The sequence below is a fragment of the Oncorhynchus mykiss genome, chromosome 13 (genome assembly GCF_013265735.2).
Source record: "Oncorhynchus mykiss isolate Arlee chromosome 13, USDA_OmykA_1.1, whole genome shotgun sequence".
NCBI classification, from domain to species: domain Eukaryota; kingdom Metazoa; phylum Chordata; class Actinopteri; order Salmoniformes; family Salmonidae; genus Oncorhynchus; species Oncorhynchus mykiss.
Window position 1 is genome coordinate 34,527,926 of NC_048577.1, and position 15,285 is coordinate 34,543,210.

General features: G+C 45.0%; 1 protein-coding gene across 4 annotated transcripts in view; it reads right to left on the reverse strand.

Annotated features, from left to right (window-relative positions):
* Positions 1 to 15,285, reverse strand: part of LOC110486185 (junction plakoglobin) — an 81,550-nt gene that overhangs the window by 12,583 nt on the left and 53,682 nt on the right. For all 4 annotated transcript variants that reach the window (XM_021557607.2, XM_036940846.1, XM_036940844.1 and 1 more), the window contains 5 exons: positions 14,094 to 14,148; positions 13,202 to 13,366; positions 12,516 to 12,769; positions 3,961 to 4,199; positions 2,600 to 2,801 (listed from right to left, as the gene is read on the reverse strand). In XM_021557607.2, coding sequence (XP_021413282.1) covers positions 2,600 to 2,801; positions 3,961 to 4,199; positions 12,516 to 12,769; positions 13,202 to 13,366; positions 14,094 to 14,109 — 876 coding nt within the window. In that variant the 5' untranslated portion in view covers positions 14,110 to 14,148. The remainder of the gene's footprint in view (positions 1 to 2,599; positions 2,802 to 3,960; positions 4,200 to 12,515; positions 12,770 to 13,201; positions 13,367 to 14,093; positions 14,149 to 15,285) is intronic.

Below are 15,285 nucleotides of genomic sequence, written 5' to 3' on the forward strand. Positions count from 1 at the left end.
GTAATTGCTTCAAAGGGTTGTTTAATGCAACAGAATAACGGTTGTTAGAACTCTCATCTGTGTGTGTTCTACTGAGGATGGGCCTCTGGAAGATTTACGATGTATTTGGGTGATACCGCATTCCAGAGCATGAGTTAATGTTTCTGTTCTATAAGGTAGCAGGGAGAGATGACTCCAGGGCCAGACCCTGGTCTCTACACAATCAGATACAGTCTGCTGTGAATACTAAGTATCTTTCATACAAATCTTCACATTGTGACCCATTCCATACATCTGTTGTTTGTCATGTAGACTGAAGGGGGTGTATCTTGGCTATAAAAGACCTTTGCACCTTTGTCTCGGGGCTCTCAACGAATCATCTGAGGGTGATTCGTCGACCAGTCATCATTAACGTTAGAGCACTCAATCGATTCACTTTATATATGTGTGTTGTATTGACCTGCTCTCTTACTAATAAGTGAATAAAGATTTAGATGAAGTATAACTCTGACTTGTATGATAAGTTTGTCTCTCCTCAATTGACAGTAAAGAAATGAACCACCACAACACACACACACACACACACACACACACACACACAAGATTCTACTATGGCGGGCTTGTTGCTAGGGCACACTGAGAGAACTTTGAGCACACGGCTGGTGGTCCACAACAGTTTCTCATAATTATAGTTCCTCATGATGAAGACCATCCCCTCAGGGCCCCCGTTAGCTAAGATGATAAGCTGAGAGGAATAACAATGAAAACACACTGTCATGTACAATGAAATATCATTACGGACATTACATTACATTGCATTATGAATTGTCTCGCATATGATTGTTAGAGTAATAATAGCAGTGTGTGTATTTAATTTAATTCTATTTACTTAATGTTCAGTATATTACTGACGTAATAGAGGGTACATTACTAACCCCATACAGGGTTTTACATTTGCTGCACCAATGCAGCTGCAAGCAGCCAGTGTTAAGGACATGTACAGTGTGTGAGTGCTTGTGTGTGTGCATGTACACACACACACATCACGTGCATATACACCCTTGCTCTCCTGCAGTGCAGCTGCAGGTGGCACTAAAAGGGACCACGCATAATCCAGACCTGCAACTACACACACACACACACACACGCACACGCACACGCACACGCACACACACACACACACTGTGAGAGCAAAATTGCAAGATTATGCTATAATGCTGTAATTGCATCAAAGGGTTGTTTAATGCAACAGAATAACGGGTTGTAAAAACTCTCATCTGTGTGTGTTCTACTGAGGATGGGCCTCTGGAAGATTTACGATGTCTTTGAGTGATACCGCATTCCAGATCATGAGTTAATGTTTCTGTTCTATAAGGTAGCAGGGAGAGGTGACTCCAGGGCCAGACCCTGGTCTCTACACAATCAGATACTGTCTGCTGTGAATTTTAAGTATCTTTCATACAAATCTTCACCTTGTGGCCCATTCCATACATCTGTTGTTTGTCATGTAGACTGACGGGGGTGTATCTTGGCTATAAAAGACCTTTGTACCTTTGTCTCGGGGCTCTCAACGAATCATCCGAGGGTGATTCGTCGACCAGTCATCGTTAACGTTAGAGCACTCAATCGATTCACTTTATATGTGTGTGTTGTATTGACCTGCTCTCTTACTAATAAGTGAATAAAGATTTAGTTGAAAGAATAACTCTGACTTGTATGATAAGTTTGTCTCTCCTCAATTGACAGTAAAGAAATGAACCACCACAACACACACACACACACACACACACACACACACACACACACACACACACACACACACACACACACACACACACACACACACACGCACGCACACACGCACACACGCACACGCACACGCACACTGTGAGAGCAAAATTGCAAGATTATGCTATAATGCTGTAATTGCATCAAAGGGTTGTTTAATGCAACAGAATAATGGGTTGTTAGAACTCTCATCGGTGTGTGTTCTACTGAGGATGGGCCTCTGGACGATTTACGATGTCTTTGGGTGATACCGCATTCCAGATCATGAGTTAATGTTTCTGTTCTATAAGGTAGCAGGGAGAGATGACTCCAGGGTCAGACCCTGGTCTCTACACAATCAGATACTCTCTGCTGTGAATACTAAGTATCTTTCATGCAAATCTTCACCTTGTGACCCATTCCATACATCTGTTGTTTGTCATGTAGACTGAAGGGGGTGTATCTTGGCTATAAAAGACCTTTGCACCTTTGTCTCGGGGCTCTCAACGAATCATCTGAGGGTGATTCGTCGACCAGTCATCCTTAACGCAGAGCACTCAATCGATTCACTTTATATGTGTGTGTTGTATTGACCTGCTCTCTTAGTAATAAGTGAATAAAGATTTAGATGAAGTATAACTCTGACTTGTATGATAAGTTTGTCTCTCCTCAATTGACAGTAAAGAAATGAACCACCACAACACACACACACACACACACACACACACACACACACACACACACACACACACACACACACACAACCCTGGCTGCAGTGAAGATGCAGGTAGTCTGTGCCAATACCACTATGCCAAATATGATGGCTCAAGCATTATCCTCCCGCACTACACACCTTGCTCTCCTGGTTTCCGTAGGAGAGCAGCTGCAGGCAGTCTGTGGTGATGGCCAGGAACTTGGGGTTGCTCTTCTTCAGCAGGGGCACCATCCTCTGCAGGCCGTCGGCCAGGCGCACCGCCATCTTGGCTCCCTCCTGATGCAGTAGCAGGTTGTGGAGGGTGGTGATGGCATAGAACAGCACTGACTCCATGGGAGAACTGAGGGAAGAGGAGAGGGGAGGGGGAGGTAAGAGGAGAGTGGAGGGAGGGGAGAGGGAGAGGGAGGGAAATAGGGAGAGTAGGTTGAGAAAAAGAGAGAGGCAGAGGAGAGCAGAGGAAGAGATTGAGGTGTGAGAGAAATTAGCATGACCTTTCTTTTCCCAATTAGTTCCCTCTGAATTTAATTTGCTCGAATCTGCTCTTTGTATCATTAAAAAGCACATATTTTTCTATCGTGAATCTGCATCTAAATCCCTATTTGATAGTCTTGTACAGGTAGGTTTTTCCATTTGTATTTATTTGAATTATGTTTCTGAATTAATTAAATGTCTTGATTCAGTTTCTGCCCAATGCCTCCTAGACTGTTATACAGGGTTTATACTGTGTGAACAGAGATAAAGAGACTCTCTGCCTCTATGAGAAATGCATATGAAAAATGGCCACCGCTTATCGTGAGGTTAAAATGAGCCTGGTGGTCAGGTTGAAATGATGTGCAGACCAGTTTGGCCAAGTTAATGAGCACAGCATGACACCTCATTTCTGATGGGTAATAATGTGATAGGCTAATATCGTAGCCTGCAGGCAGTAGTGGACATGGTGGTGGGGATACACACACATAAGCATGTATGCACGCACACACACACACGCTCATGCTTGCATACATGCAAGCACACACACACACACACACACACACAAATTAGCACAAACAGCACGTACACAATTGCAGATGCAGAGACAGGCCAGAACAGTGCGTGCCTCATTTCACTTTATTTCTAACACTGAATTCCATCTGACGAGTATATCTTTTTCTCTCTTTCACCCCCTTGCTTTTTCTCTCTCTATATTTCACTAATTCACTCCCAATCAAACCACCAACTTACAATGCCTATAAAAATATAAATCCATCACCATCCATCCCTCCATCCATCCATCCATCCATCCATGCCTATTCACCCCAACCAGTCCATTCCCTACTTTAACCAAAAGTATCCAAACATCTATCGATCCTTCTATCCACCCATCCATCCATACCTACTCCTTCACATCAAACCATTTACCAACAATTTTTCCAAACATCTGTCGATACTTCCCTCCATCTATCCACTCCCATCTACCCCTCAACATCCATCCACCCAATAATCCATCCCTCCTCTCCTACCTGAGCATGCGGACCAGGGCAGGGATGCCCCCGGACTTGAAGATGGCGAGCAGGCCCTCTCTCTGGTGGGACAGGCTGTGGAGGATGCTGGCGGCACAACGGGCTGTCTCCATGTCTCCCGTGTTCTGCATGGCCCGCACCACCGCCGCCACCATCTGGGGGGACTGCATCAGCACCCGGCGAGACGCCTCTTTCCGCGTCAGCTGGTTCACGATCATGGCCGCCTTGTTGACCACCACCTGTGGGGAATGAGACAATGCATAATTGTGAATTTCTGTGCATGCAAAATGGTGACATTGGATTGGGGCCCAATGTTAGGTCTGCACATTTCTTTAGGGTCATGGCTTTACGGCATAGCTGATTTCAAACGTTGCACTTCAGAAATTCATTGGTTCATTGAACATAGGCATTGATAACAAGATTCAGGAACAGACCACGCCTTGAGTTTGAATTGTGAAGTAAAAGACAGAGAAGGACTAGGGTTCATCATGACTTTCAATCATAATCAGAACTAGGCTTCAACGCAAGCAATGTTGTACACTGAATCCTTTAAGGACAGCTGAAATGATGTTCAATGACAATATAAACCTATAGAGGATTTGTTTCTGGGGTAGTCCTAATCTGTGTCCAATCTAACTGGCTCAGTCACGACCTTGACAAGCACAGCCACAGCCACAGAGAGCTAGGAGCTAGTCAAGCATGGAACAGGATCAATGCTAGCCAGTAGGACGGTGCTCCAGTGTGAGGAGGGACAGCACACAATAGTGACAGAGTCAATGTCACTATTAAGTACATAATGGTACTTCTATAGTACAAGAGATACAGTGCCTTCAGAAAATATTCATACCCCTTGACTTATTCCACATTTTGTTGCGTTATGGCCTGAAACTAAACATTGATTAAATAAACATTTTTCTCACCTATCTACACACAATACCCCTTAATGACAAAGTGGATTTTTTTTTTTACATACTTTCTAGAAGCACCTTTGGCAGCAATTATAGCTGTGAGTCTTTCTGGGTAAGTCTCTAAGAGCTTTCCACACCTGGAAGGTGCAACATTTGCCCATTATTATTTTCAAAATTCTTCAAGCTCAAATTGGTTGTTGATCATTGCTAGACAACCATTTTCAGATCTTGCTATATATTTAAGTCAAAACTGTAACTCGGCCACTCAGGAACATTCACTGTCTTCTTGGTAAGCAACTCCAGTGTAGATTTGGCCTTGTGTTTTAGGTTATGGTCCTGATGAACTGTGAATTAATCTCCCAGTGTCTGGTGGAAGGCAGACTGAACCAGGTTTTACTCTAGGATTTTGCCTGTGCTTAGCGCCATTCTGTTTATTTTTTATCCTGAAAAACTCTCCAGTCCTTAACGATTACAAGCATAACATGATGCAAACATAACATTGACACATTTTTTTGCAGTATGACTTTAGTGCCTTGTTTGTAAACAGGATGCATGTTTTGGAATATTTGTATTCTGTATAGGTTCCCTTCTTTTCACTTTGTCAATTAGGTTAGTATTGTGGAGCAACTACAATGTTGTTGATCCAACCTCAGTTTTCTCTATCACAGCCATTAAACTCTGTATCTGTCACCATTGGCCTCATTGTGAAATCCCTGAGTGGACTTGGGCTGTTGCAGTGACCATGTTACCGCCACACAGGCAGTCATGAGTCGTGATCACAGTAAAATTCCAGTTGACTTTTGAGTCACAGTAATCTAATTTTATGCCCTCTGGACATGCTTTGGTAGTACCCAATTTGCTAACTACCATCAGGTCCTAATGGCCTGGTACACAGGCCTCTATTTTCCCCCTAACCGCTCTGACATCCATGAAAATGCTTCGAAAAACACATCAAACACTTATCATCTTATCAACAGTTGGCCAATCATACTTTAAAACTCACCTCACTGTGAGGATTCATTTGAAGAAAGAAGTTCAACAGCAGGTTGAAACAGTGTTAACATGGTTGTTGTGGATGCTGTTTCAAAGCCTAACACGACGAACTGGACAGCCTTTCTAAGGTGATGATTCATTCGAAACACTCACGCATATTAAAGCTTCTGCATAGGCTTACCAGCCCAAGCCAGAAAAAAAACTCAATTAAAATGATGACTGTGCCGTTATACAACACACAGCCTAGTGCATATTACGCATGGCAGAAAAACATAAAACAAACACTGATTTAAGACGTCTTGGTACATAATTGTTCTAGCCTATGCTCCAAAAGTAAACACATTTGTATAATCGCCTTTGAGTGTGGACTGTATTATTATTCATACTGGATGGACCTTACGCTACGCTCCAAAATGTATATCCACGAGTCTGGGAGAGAACATATAGCCAGGCCTAGGCGATGCTGTTGGTTCATTGTTTGTCCAGGGCGGCTTACAGTTAGCCTACAATTAGTGAATTTGTATTTGATTTGGAATAGCCTAGTAATAGGGATTTTTTTACAAATATCTTCATATTAATTGAGTGTCACATTACCTTCAGCTATACAGAATATCTCACCACCATGCATTTCCATCTCCTCCTCTCTCTCCTTTATCCTTTCTTGGGCACGCAGACGGGCTGTCAACAGTTGTTTTGTTACAAAAAGACACTACTATTGATGTTCCCTATGCTCTATGCTCGCTTTGAGGCAAGCAACACTGAGGCATGCATGAGAGCATCAGCTGGTCCAGACGACTGTGTGATCACGCTCTCCGTAGCAGACGTGAGTAAGACCTTTAAACAGGTCAACATACACAAGGCTGCGGGGCCAGACGGATTACCAGGACGTGTGCTCCGGGCATGTGCTGACCAACTGGCAGGTGTCTTCACTGACATTTTCAACATGTCTCTGATTGAGTCTGTAATACCAACATGCTTCAAGCAGACCACCATAGTCCCTGTGCCCAAGAACACAAAGGCAACCTGCCTAAATGACTACAGACCAGTAGCACTCATGTCCGTAGCCATGAAGAGCTTTGAAAGGCTGGTAATGGCTCACATCAACACCATTATCCTAGTAACCCTAGACCCACTCCAATTTGCAAACCGGCCAAACAGATCCACAGATGATGCAATCTCTATTGCACTCCACACTTCCCTTTCCCACCTGGACAAAAGGAACACCTATGTGAGAATGCTGTTCATTGACTACAGCTCAGTGTTCAACACCATAGTACCCTCAAAGCTCATCATCAAGCTAAGGATCCTGGGACTAAACACCGAGCACGTCCACATTCTCATCGACTGGCTGTAGTGGAGCAGGTTGAGAGCTTCAAATTCCTTGGTGTCCACATCAACAACAAACTAGACTGGTCCAAACACACCAAGACAGTCGAGAAGAGGGCACGACAAAGCCTATTCCCCCTCAGGAAACTAAAAAGATTTGGCATGGGTCCTGAGATCCTCAAAAGGTTCTACAGCTGCAACATCGAGAGCATCCTGACCGGTTGCATCACTGCCTGGTACGGCAATTGCTCAGCCTCCGACCACAAGGCACTTCAGAGGGCAGTGCGTACGGCCCAGTACATCACTGGGGCAAAGCTGCCTGCCATCCAGGACCTCTACACCAGGCGGTGTCAGAGGAAGGCCCTAAAAATTGTCAAAGACCCCAGCCACCCCAGTCATAGACTGTTCTCTCTACTACCGCATGGCAAGCGGTACCGGAGTGCCAAGTCTAGGACAAAAAGGATTCTCAACAGTTTTTACCCCCAAGCCATAAGACTCCTGAACAGGTTACCCAGACTATTTGCATTGTGTGCCCCCCCCCAACCCCTACGCTGCTGCTACTCTATGTTTATCTTATATGCTTAGTCACTTTAACTATACCTACATGTACATACTACCTCAATAAGCCTGACTAACAGGTGTCTGTATATAGCCTTGCTACTCTTTTTTCAAATGTCTTTCTACTGTTGTTTTATTTCTTTACTTACCTACAACACACACACACACACACACACACACACATACATACCTTTTTTTTGGAAGCATTGGTTAGAGCCTGTAAGTAAGCATTTCACTGTAAGGTTTACACCCGTTTTAATCGGCGCACGTGACAAATAAACTTTGATTTGATTTGATTTCACTTGGTTTCCCAAATTAAGCACAGGGTAGCTGCAGGAACAAGGTTTGAAAGCCCATGGCATATAGAGTTTGGGCAGAACATCTCCTGTCAGGCAGGGATAGCATGCTCCTCAAACAGTGGTTGACGCGTGGAATGAAACAAGTGTTTTTAGATTTATTTCACAGCTGCTCATATTAACCCTTGTGTGGCGTCTGTTGACCCATTTTCAATGTTTACTAAAAGAACACATTTTCATTGAGTGCACACTGTGCATCCCCCTACAAATGTATGTGGTGTTCGGGTCCACTGGACCCGAGGGTAATAAAAGTGTGTAAAAGTGTGTGTGTAGGTGAAAACAAGTCAAATTTAAACAAAAAGTTTTGCTGTGTGCCTTCACTCGGTCTTCCTCCTCCCTGAGCCTGCTGTTTCAACATAGCGCCAAGAACCTGTCTGTCTCTCTCTCTGTCTCTCTCCCTGTCTCCCGCTTTTCTTGCACTCTTTACCCTTTGTAGTGTGTTCAACTACACAATGTCTTGTGGGTACCTGCACAATGTTATTACAATACATTATCTTTCGATACATTGTACAAAATTCAGTATTTTCCCACACTCTACCCCAGCCAAGTGCAAATTGGGGGAGGGACACAACAAATAAGTAGCTTTGCATGTGTGGCTCATTACCACAATCAATCAGTACGCTCAGAGGGCCTTGGCCATTTGTTTTGCAGAGAGAGAAGCTAGTGTGGAAGAAATGTCTTCCACGTTGAAAGATGACGTATTTTCAGAATATTAGGAACATGTCTCTGTCAATTCGGAGTCTGACAGTGAGTTGGAAGAAGAGGATGAGATTGACCCTCAGTCAGCCCCAGGACCAGCCCGTCAGCAACCAGCTCATCAGCAGCTTGCAGGCGGAGAAATATGGATGTAGAAAAGAAATTGAATGGTCTTCTTGCCCAAGGAATGAGCCACCCGCATGGCTGCCAATGTGATAAGGATGCAACCAAGGTCGACGCAGATGGCGGTAACTCATGGGCAGGACATAGAGTCTTCTTTTGAACTGTTCATCCCAGACACCATGTAGAAAATCATTCTGGACTACACTAATTTGGAGGGAAGGCGTGTTTTTGGTGGAAGGAGATGGACCAACTCATTTACATGCATTCTTTGGGGTTCTTATCCTTGCTGGTGTTTTCAGATCTAATGGGGAATCAACAGAATCCCTGTGGGGATGCAGAAACTGGCAGAGAACTTTCCTGTGCAACAATGTCCCATTATTTCCAGGATGATCCGCTTCGATAATCGAGACACCTGACCAGCTCGGTGGCAGAGAGACAAGCTAGCTGCAATCAGGTCAGTGCAGAGAGACAAGCTAGCTGCAATCAGGTCAGTGCAGAGAGACAAGCTAGCTGCAATCAGGTCAGTGCAGAGAGACAAGCTAGCTGCAGTCAGGTAAGTGCAGAAAGACAAGCTAGCTGCAGTCAGGTCAGTGTAGAGAGACAAGCTAGCTGCTATCAGGTCAGTGTAGAGAGACAAGCTAGCTGCAATCAGGTCAGTGCAGAAAGACAAGCTAGCTGCAGTCAGGTCAGTGTAGAGAGACAAGCTAGCTGCAATCAGGTCAGTGCAGAAAGACAAGCTAGCTGCAGTCAGGTCAGTGCAGAGAGACAAGCTAGCTGCAATCAGGTCAGTGCAGAAAGACAAGCTAGCTGCAGTCAGGTCAGTGTAGAGAGACAAGCTAGCTGCTATCAGGTCAGTGTAGAGAGACAAGCTAGCTGCAATCAGGTCAGTGCAGAGAGACAAGCTAGCTGCAATCAGGTCAGTGCAGAGAGACAAGCTAGCTGCAGTCAGGTAAGTGCAGAAAGACAAGCTAGCTGCAGTCAGGTCAGTGTAGAGAGACAAGCTAGCTGCTATCAGGTCAGTGTAGAGAGACAAGCTAGCTGCAATCAGGTCAGTGCAGAAAGACAAGCTAGCTGCAGTCAGGTCAGTGTAGAGAGACAAGCTAGCTGCAATCAGGTCAGTGCAGAAAGACAAGCTAGCTGCAGTCAGGTCAGTGCAGAGAGACAAGCTAGCTGCAGTCAGGTCAGTGCAGAGAGACAAGCTAGCTGCAATCAGGTCAGTGCAGAGAGACAAGCTAGCTGCAATCAGGTCAGTGCAGAGAGACAAGCTAGCTGCAATCAGGTCAGTGCAGAAAGACAAGCTAGCTGCAGTCAGGTCAGTGCAGAGAGACAAGCTAGCTGCAGTCAGGTCAGTGTAGAGAGACAAGCTAGCTGCAGTCAGGTCAGTGCAGAGAGACAAGCTAGCTGCTATCAGGTCAGTGTGGGACAAGTGGGTGGACCACCTTCCCCTATTTTACAACCCTGGGCCCAACGTTACTGTTGATGAGCCGGTCATGCCATTTAGGGGCCGCTGCCCCTTTCAAGCAGCACATACTGTCTAAACAAAATATGGAATCAAGATCTGGGCTGCCTGTGATGCTGCTTCATCATATGCGTGGAACTTGCAAGTGTGTACGGGGAAGCCAGATGGAGGAGCCCCTGAGAAGAACCAAGAGATGCGGGTTGTCCTGGACGTGACACAGGGACTCCGTGCCCACATCATCACATGCGATAACTCATGAGTACGCTGCATAGGGAAGGGATGGGAGAATCGGTGGCCAGGAACATAAAAAAACGCAAATCATAATGGATTATAATGCCACAAAAGGAGGGGTGGACAATTTAGACAAGATGGTGACTGGCTACAGCTGCAGAAGAAGAACCCTACGCTGGCCACTTGTGATATTCTTCAACATCTTGGACATCTCGGTGTACAGCGCGTTTGTCATCCAGGTGGCGTTGAACCCAGATTGGACCAGAGGTAAGCTCCAGAGGAGATGGCTCTTTCTTGAGGAGCTGGGCAAGGCATTGGTAAGACCTTAAATCCAGAGGAGGCACCATATCCCAAAGGACCCCAGATTCTGGAGCCATCATGAGGAGGATTCAGGTGAAGGATGCTGATGCCCCATCCGCCCGACCCACAGAACCAACAACTCCAATACCAGAAGTAAGTGTGAGTGATGCTGTTGCATTTGTGTGCGTCTGACTCTCTTACCGTGGCCTGCTGTAACTATATAATGTATGTGAATGAGTGAGTGAGATGTTAGTACAATTCCTGAACTAAGTGTTATCATCCTTCTAGATTGCAGCCGGTAGCAACAAGAAGAAACGCTGTGATGTGTGTGGACCCAAGGACAGGAAGACACAGTAGACATGCATCAAGTGCAATAAATACATTTGCAACACATACACACGAACACCACACAATTATAATAACATAGTCCTACAGTAGGCCAACTCATATTCTGTTTTTCTGAAATACATTTTCTTCATATCATAATGTTTATTTAGAACGGCCTAAAATAAATAATGGATGAGTTGTGATGGTGTATTTTAAATAGATGTATTAAGCGCTTGTTAATTGTAGATGTTTCAAAGGCACGCATCAGGCAGCTTGTACGCGTGGAGGCCTGGCGATGCTAAGCGGGTTAATGTTAATTAACGGGAAATTACCATGAGACCGGCAGTCTTTTGCATGACAGTAACGGTCTGACACATTTCATGGCCGCCACAGCCCTAGGAAGGACGCCTGTTATCTTGGTAGTGGCTGAGTATATTGATACACCATCCAAAGTGTAATTAAAAACTCCACCATGCTCAAACAGATATTCAATGTCTGCGTTTCCCTTGCCACTGTGGTTGAATCTGTGAAATTCACTGCTCCACTGAGGGACCTGACACATAATTGTATGTGTGTGTCGGGGACAGAGATGTGGTAGTCATTCAAAAATCATGATAAACACTATTATTGCACACAGAGTCCATGCAATTTACGTGACTTGTTAAGCAACCTTTTACTCCTTATATAGGCTTGCCATAGCAAAGTGGTTGAATACTTAATGACTGAAGACATTTCAGCTTTTCCTTAAAAAAAATATATATATTTCTAAAAACATAATTCCTCTTTGACATTTTGGGGGGTATTTTGTGTAGGCCAGTGACACAAAAAAAAGGTAATTTAATGAATTTTAAGTAAAAGGGGTGTGAATCATTTCTGAAGACACTGTACATTAGATACACATAGTACACACGTTTATCTTACAATAGTCACTGGCTGAATCATTTCCAAATCAGCCTATTTGTTTAAACAGTGCACTAGAGTTTTATCAAAGATTGCTCCCACCAGGCAGCATGAGGCGGTTGAGGGAGGGAGGAGGGACAAGGTCATCCATTGGAATGTCTTTAATCTAGAAATCAAAGACCATCTCTTCTATTTGATTAGCTGCATCACTAATTTATTAATACTGATTAATACTGAAGGATTTTTATATTTTTTAAATAGGAGCACATTGGAAATAGTATTGTTTAATGCATTCATGTGTTAACAGCTGGGCTTTGTGAAAATTGGATTTATAACAAAAGTTCAGTTTTTGTTTGTTAACTCTTAGAGGTTAGTTACCGCATCATCATCGGCCAGCAGCTTGGTGAGCTCGGGCACGGCGCGAGTGGCCAGCTCGGCGTCATCCTGGTAGTTAATGAGGTGGACGATGGCGGTCTTGAGAAGCTGCGAGGGCTCAGCTAGCCGCTGGACGTTGGTCTGCTGACCCGGGTCAGTCTGAGTGGACAGCACCGCCTCGCCCTCCACCAGGGTCTCTGGGAACATGGCCGCTCTCACTCGCTGGGCCCGTGTCAGGGTGTACTGGGCCTCCATCTCTGGTGGGAGAGAGGGATGAAAGAGAAAGGGAGGAGGAGGGGGAGATCATTGGATACGTGATAGATACATCCAGAGATAGTGTTTCAAACTAGTGATAGTTTGAAAGTTGTTCTAGCCCCTAGTCAGTGAGTTCCTAGTCAGTGAGTTTTTAGAAGAAGAATCATGGCTATTTTAAGACATGAGGACAGTCCAAACTGGCCTGTGTATGTGATGGCGTATGAGTGAGTGAGTGAATCACAGCATGATTATGACATTGAATGAGTAAGTGTTGACCTATTTGTACAGACAGACAGAGAGATGTAGAGAGACTGAAAGAGAAGTAGAGCAAGAAGGAAAATTGGAATGAGAGAGAAAGGGAGGGACGGGAAGAGAGAGTGGGAAGTGGGACTATGAGAGAAAGGGAGAGAGCGAGAGAGAGAGATAACTTATACCTGTAGGGTTTTCCACCAAGGTGGTGGTGACGGCATACTTCTTGGCGCTGTACTCTGTGCCCTCATCATCTCGCATGGTGGTGGCGCCTGATTGGATGCCGGAGTCGTGGGCGTAGTACGTCTGCTGCCACTCGGCCACCTTCACTGACCCCTCTGCCTCGTTCACTGTGAGGAGAGGGAGAGCGAGAAGAGAGAGAGGGAGAGAGAGAGAAGAGAGAGGGAGAGAGGGAAGAGAGAGCGAAAGAAAGACAGAGAAGAGAGAGAGAGAGAGGGAGAGAGAGAAATGGGGAGAGAGCGAGAGAAGAGAGAGATGGGGAGAGAGCGAGAGACAAAGTGAGAGAAGAGAGAGGGAGAGAGAGAGCGAGAGAGAGCGAGAGAGAGAGATGGGGAGACAGCGAGAGACAAAGAGAGAGAGAGCGAGAGAGAGGGAGAGATGGGGAGACAGCGAGAGACAAAGAGAGAGAAGAGAGAGGGAGAGAGGGAGAGAGAGAGAGAGAGAAAGCGAGAGAGAGAGAGAGAGAAAGCGAAAGAGAGAGAAAGCGAAAGAGAGAGAGAGAGAGAGAGAGAGAAAGAGAGAGGTTGGAGACGGGTTGGAAGAGTGACATATCCTTTTTCACCATCCTAGACCCTGGATTAACCTTGTGACACAGTGGATATGTAAAACAGGCTATAAAAATAGTGTGATTGATTGACTGACAGCCAGTGGTCTGTTGTCTCCCTCTGCACCATATTCAGACACTATACTTATGCTCAGCCACTCTGAAGGGACACTGAGTGGACGGTTGCTAGTGTGTTTCTAGGGTACAGCAACACAGTGCTCCAAACTTTGGTTCATCAAGAATGATTCTTGGCAGATTAAACGAAGCCAGCGAGTCTTTAACAAAATACTTACTTTGCATGGACATCATCACTGTCCACTCTCAAAACTGGCCTTTGGAGAAAACTTTCTAGAAGAAAGGAGAATAAAAGAGAAAGAGAGAACATTAGGCCGTGAATCATGGTCCTGTGTGGCTCAATTGGTAGACCATGGCCCTTGCAGCGCCAGGGTTGTGGGTTGGTATCACTACTGTAAGTCGCTCTGGATAAGGGCGTCTGCTAAATGACATAAATGGAAAACGACCATCAGAGAGCTAATAAATCTGAAGAAAAACAAAAACGAATGCATCCAGAGCAACCATACATTACAATGTCCTTATTGCTGCGGGATACCAAAAAAATGGAGCATCTACTGTAATAACTCTTTGTATAAACAACTAGACTATTATCTGCCTGGTAACAACTGAAAAGTTCATAAAACACCTTTGGCTGTTGATTTGTTTCATTGAGTCCAATGCTCCCATGTAAGTGAGGCACAACTAAACTGGACACTCCAAACCATGTAAAATGTCACATTAATGTCAACATAATATTAAGTGCCCCCATAAAATCGAACTAAGTTTGTGCGTCCCCATAAAATCGAACAAAGTTTGTGCAGCACGACAGTAAGGACTGAGAGTGGCGTAAATGGGACAGACATATCCTGTCCCTACGGTACAGCCCGGCCCAACTACTGCAGGGCGGGTGGGGTGGGGGGGGGGGGGGGGGGAGGAGAGACGGTGACATTTAAGAAGTGGTGAGCGTCACTCCCTGAAAAGGTTTCTCCTTTCCGTTCGCAGAACAATGCTTAATTCATGACTATAATTAGGGCAATGGTGGAGATGAGCGACAGAGGGAGGAGGCTGGCGGTGGTGTTGCAGAGGAATAATCCAAATGCATTATGGGAAAGAGCATTGTCCCCTGCTGTTTGTGACAAAAAATCCCCAAGAGACATCAGAGAGCTTTTCTGCATGTTTGTCGCTGATGTAAATAGCTGCAAAGTACTCGCTGGAAGGCGCATAATCAATTATCGACCCTAATTTTGGGTGGGAAATCTTGTTTTTCTTCTCTCCTCTGAGCTAATCAATGTCTGAATTGGCCATTCTGCCAAATAGCTCAGATCTATTTGCTAACCACTTACTGAGCAGCATATAAAACAAAGTGATAAATGCACGAGCGAGTGATCTAGGCTACTTGGAATGTGTGGTCGTGTGGAGCACAATATGAGT